Genomic DNA, 4,105 nt, shown 5'->3' on the forward strand with positions numbered 1-4,105 from the left:
ATGAAGACAAAGTAGGTTTTATAGAAGTTTAGGGGAAGAGACTTCGGGGCCGGGAGAACCTGCCATCGGTCATTGTGAAAACTGCAAACGTCCACACTGCACGGCTCATATCTAAGGTGGGATTCGAACCGGTGCCCAGCGGTGAAACTGCAAACATCCACACTGCACGGCTCATATCTAAGGTGGGATTCGAACCAGGGCCCAGCGGTGAAAGGCTGGGACTGAACCCACTGCAAAGCGAATGATTATTTGAAGTGAAAACCAGAAGGGAAAGACAAATACAACCTTCCAAAATACATTTTGTTTCCCCTTTAAGATGCCACCCGCCAGGTGGGTATATCAAGCCGTCAAGAATAGTGTACATTAGACCCGAACGACCATTAAAAATGTGTTCCAGAATAATTAACCTACTTTTCTGATCGTTAAAAGTCAGTGCTCATCCTTTGCACTTTATTATACGTCGGACATAAATCCAACGTCGGGTAAAACAAATTTTTTTATGGTTGGGCGTGCATAATAACGTAAATCATTACTGGCGTTATAGACGAGGTCTGTGCAAGTTGTGTTTTATTATTTAGCTTGGGGGAGGGTGGGGTTTTAGAAGGGGGGAGGGGTAAATAAGAAAAGTGGTGACTTTTTATTCGATTGCCGTTCACGTGGACTGTAAGTAAGTTATAATAATACGTGCTGTAACATTTTGCAACCAACTAACACAAGAGTGAGTTATTATACGCATACAGCTTTTCTCGAGAACGTACACTGGAAATTATGTTAACACCGAGTTTTCGTCCCTATATAAATACCAAAACATGATTACAAATTTACAACAAAGTGGTTATATAAAGCTAAATATCTGCCAACACTTTGGTTTTATTTTACACCCTTTGGTACACCCATGGTGTTTATTTTAACACCCCGCGCTTTAACAGTGTAAGCTTCTGTATAACATTGGAACCTTTCTCATAGTTTTATCTTCTTATTTTCAGTTACATAAAATCCAGTGTTGTTCTTTATTTCATAATCTACACTTGTAATTATTACGTTCTTTGTGGATTGAACTGTAAATCTCAGTAGCGTAAGAACTGTATACCAAATGGCCTTCCCATACAGTTTGGAACTGCAATTGACTGAGTGCAAACCATTATCCATACCAGCATTTTGAGGGAACCTTTGGCGAGAAGGAAACAAAATCGCAGTGTTCATCCTCACGAGACTCCAAAATTCCACCACGAGGCGATTGTCCCTTTTGGCCTTCCAGCCTCAGTTTGAGAACATTGTAATGTATGTGAGAAAATTAGAGACGGCCGTCAGATTGCATGTCTGTATGCTTATTGTAGAAACTGCAAAATGGCTACCCTCTTCCTTGTTTTGCTTCTGGCCAATTTTCCCCACTAAAATTCCCCAAGCTTCAACCATGGGGCTATACCTAATAGCCCCACGAATCAGCCGTAGAGCAAGGACGCGTCAACTGACTCCGACACTGTGCCCATTGGGCCTATCCACCCCCATCAATTCAAAGACTAATACTTAGTCATTTGTTTAGCTTTTGTTGTTGTTTTCTTTTCACGATATTTCCCCCGAACAATAATTCTCACATTTTACATTGGAGAAACCTTCCCACCTCTTGCTCAAGTTTCCCGATCGAGTTTCGGATACACCACAAAAGATGTGATACTTGAGATCCCAAATTGCTAAACTGTTCACGCGTCGAGCCTGTTGTACGAACCACACTACACGAGTTTGTCAACAAAAGCCAACTTACGATTTACATAACAGTGTTCTGAACAGTTGTGGAGAGCTACTGTGCTGATATACAGATAAACCAACGCGCTGATTTATTTATACTATCCTCTATGCAACTTTTAAATATAACTCTGTTGATAACAGCAATGGTTATCTTTAAAAAATATTAAGTTTGTTTCGCAGAATTACTTGCATTCAGATGATTTTTGGTGGATGCGTTCTCATGGTCAACTGTTCCAAGAACAATACCTTACACCATGACAACCTATGGGATCAGTGCCTTCATGCGTTTACAGCACAGTAAATGACTTTGGGTAAATCACTTCACAAAGGAAAGGTATGAGTGGGGACATGGTGTTGTAAAGAGAACAGTCTGACTGACATGGGCTTATACAATTCGCCCCTGACTACTAGGGATTAGAGTGTATTAATGATAGATAAGGGGGGTCAGTTGTGATAGAACAGGGCTGGGGTGCCAAAGCATCAAGTTGCTACTCTGTGCTTGGAGATTTAAACATTGCTTTGGGAGAAATGGCTGGACACCGGTCAGTCGGTGGTGAGCGGTAAGAATTCTCGGTTTTTTTCCCCGGTTTGCGAGGAGAGACATTTTTATAGAATGTCCGAAACTTGGGTTCAGTCAGGTTCGGGGCTCCACCGGGCCATCTTGGACCAGAGGATCCGTCAAGTTAGGCTTCTTGTCGGGCTGGGAATGGACGTGAATAAGAGAGACTCTGATGGTAAGACTCCCATGATGATCGCATGTTCCATGGGGTCTGAGGAACTCGGATTGAGAGTCATCCGTCTGTTACTGAAGAAAGGAGCGGACGTGAATCGCTTGGACTTTGTCGGGAGATCGGTCTTGTCCCACTCGTGTATCAACGGGAAAGAGGACATCGTGGCCTGTCTACTTGACCAGGACAACTTGGAGAGGAACGTCCCGGACCTGAACGGCGATACCCCGTTGAACCTCTCTGCTGTGACCGGACAGAGGGGCTGTCTGGAACTCCTCGTGAGAAGCCTGGTCAAAGATGGAGTCCCGGTTGACCACCGCAACAAACAGGGTTGCACTGCCCTGCTGTTGGCGACCAAAGCCGGCAACTACGGGTGCGCTCGGGTGTTGCTCCTGCAGGGACGGTCCTCGGTGAATTCTAGAGACAACGAATGTTTCATGAACTCGACCGAGTGGGCAAAGCAGAGTCAAAACCGTCTAGCCCAGGAGCTCAAACGAACTGCGCATTCTCACAGACTCTCCGGAATGGGACTGGACGGGGCTTCGCTCTTCGGAAACCACCCTAGACTAGTGAAGAGCTTCCTTCCCCCGCTCGGAGTCGCTAAATGGCACGAGGAAGGTAGACTCCTCTCTCATCAAAGGGAGCAGCAAGAAGAGATGAATCTTCTCGTACAAAGTCTGGAAGAGAAGGAACATGAACTCAGAGAGCAACGAGAATCGACTGCAGGATCTGGCGTTAACAACAAATCGCCCCCTGTTGGCAAGCCATCGTCCATCGCTCAGAGTTTCGTCTTCAGGCCGGGTAAGCCCGGACAAGATCACTATCTTACTGCGCTGTTCAGGATGTACCAGGAACAACTTTGCCGCGGTATGCCGAGACCTACCACCGTGCCGACGGGGACGGGGGAAGCTGGGGGACCGCTTGCTGATCAGCCTTCAAGGGGTCTCCGACGGCAGTCCGTACCTCCTTCAATGGCCGCTCGGCGCTCTCTTGCGAGACGGAACACCGGGCTATCAATGATGGGAGCTTTTACGAAACCCAAAGTGACGCTGACTGTTAGCTGAACTTGTAATATTAGCCTTCCATAGACACTCTGTTTTGGTCGAAATGTCAGGCCATTAACTGTGTTTTAACATGACGAGAACACACATTGACGAGTATGAGTCGTATTTCCTGTGTACATATCAAGAGACTGACTATAATTCAAAGTGTATACTTTTTCTTCAGACCACGTGTTTTATTCTGAAGGGTTTACTCGTGTATGTTCACTATAGCCTAACTCACATTATTTTATTTTACTTCACATTTTGTTTTTACATTTTTGATTTTAATTGACACTGAGGTTTAACCATCACAATGAATTGCATTTGAAATGTTGTGGTTTTCAAAATATTGCCTTTTCACTGATTTAATTCATTTTAATATTCAATAACATTTGCACTGCTTAGCAGTAAAACAAAAACGCTTTGAATTTCTTAATAGTAAAACATCGTACTTGATTTGTTTAATGCATTTTGTTTTACATTTTAAACATTCAGTTCATATAGACCAAACGTTTAGATTACAGTGGGCCATATTGTATAAGTTCGGGGTTAGCAGTAGTAGTGCACCAGTGCACCTTTCCCTTACGT

General features: G+C 44.2%; 1 protein-coding gene across 1 annotated transcript; it reads left to right on the forward strand.

The window, feature by feature from the left end:
• Window positions 1-2,226: 2,226 nt before the first annotated feature.
• Window positions 2,227-3,538, forward strand: LOC117297742 (putative ankyrin repeat protein RBE_0220). The gene has a single exon (XM_033780890.1). It carries the CDS (start codon window positions 2,360-2,362, stop codon window positions 3,536-3,538), a length of 1,179 nt encoding a protein of 392 aa, XP_033636781.1. The 5' UTR covers window positions 2,227-2,359.
• Window positions 3,539-4,105: the final 567 nt, after the last annotated feature.

This window comes from Asterias rubens, chromosome 12, assembly GCF_902459465.1.
Source record: "Asterias rubens chromosome 12, eAstRub1.3, whole genome shotgun sequence".
In the NCBI taxonomy this organism is placed as follows: domain Eukaryota; kingdom Metazoa; phylum Echinodermata; class Asteroidea; order Forcipulatida; family Asteriidae; genus Asterias; species Asterias rubens.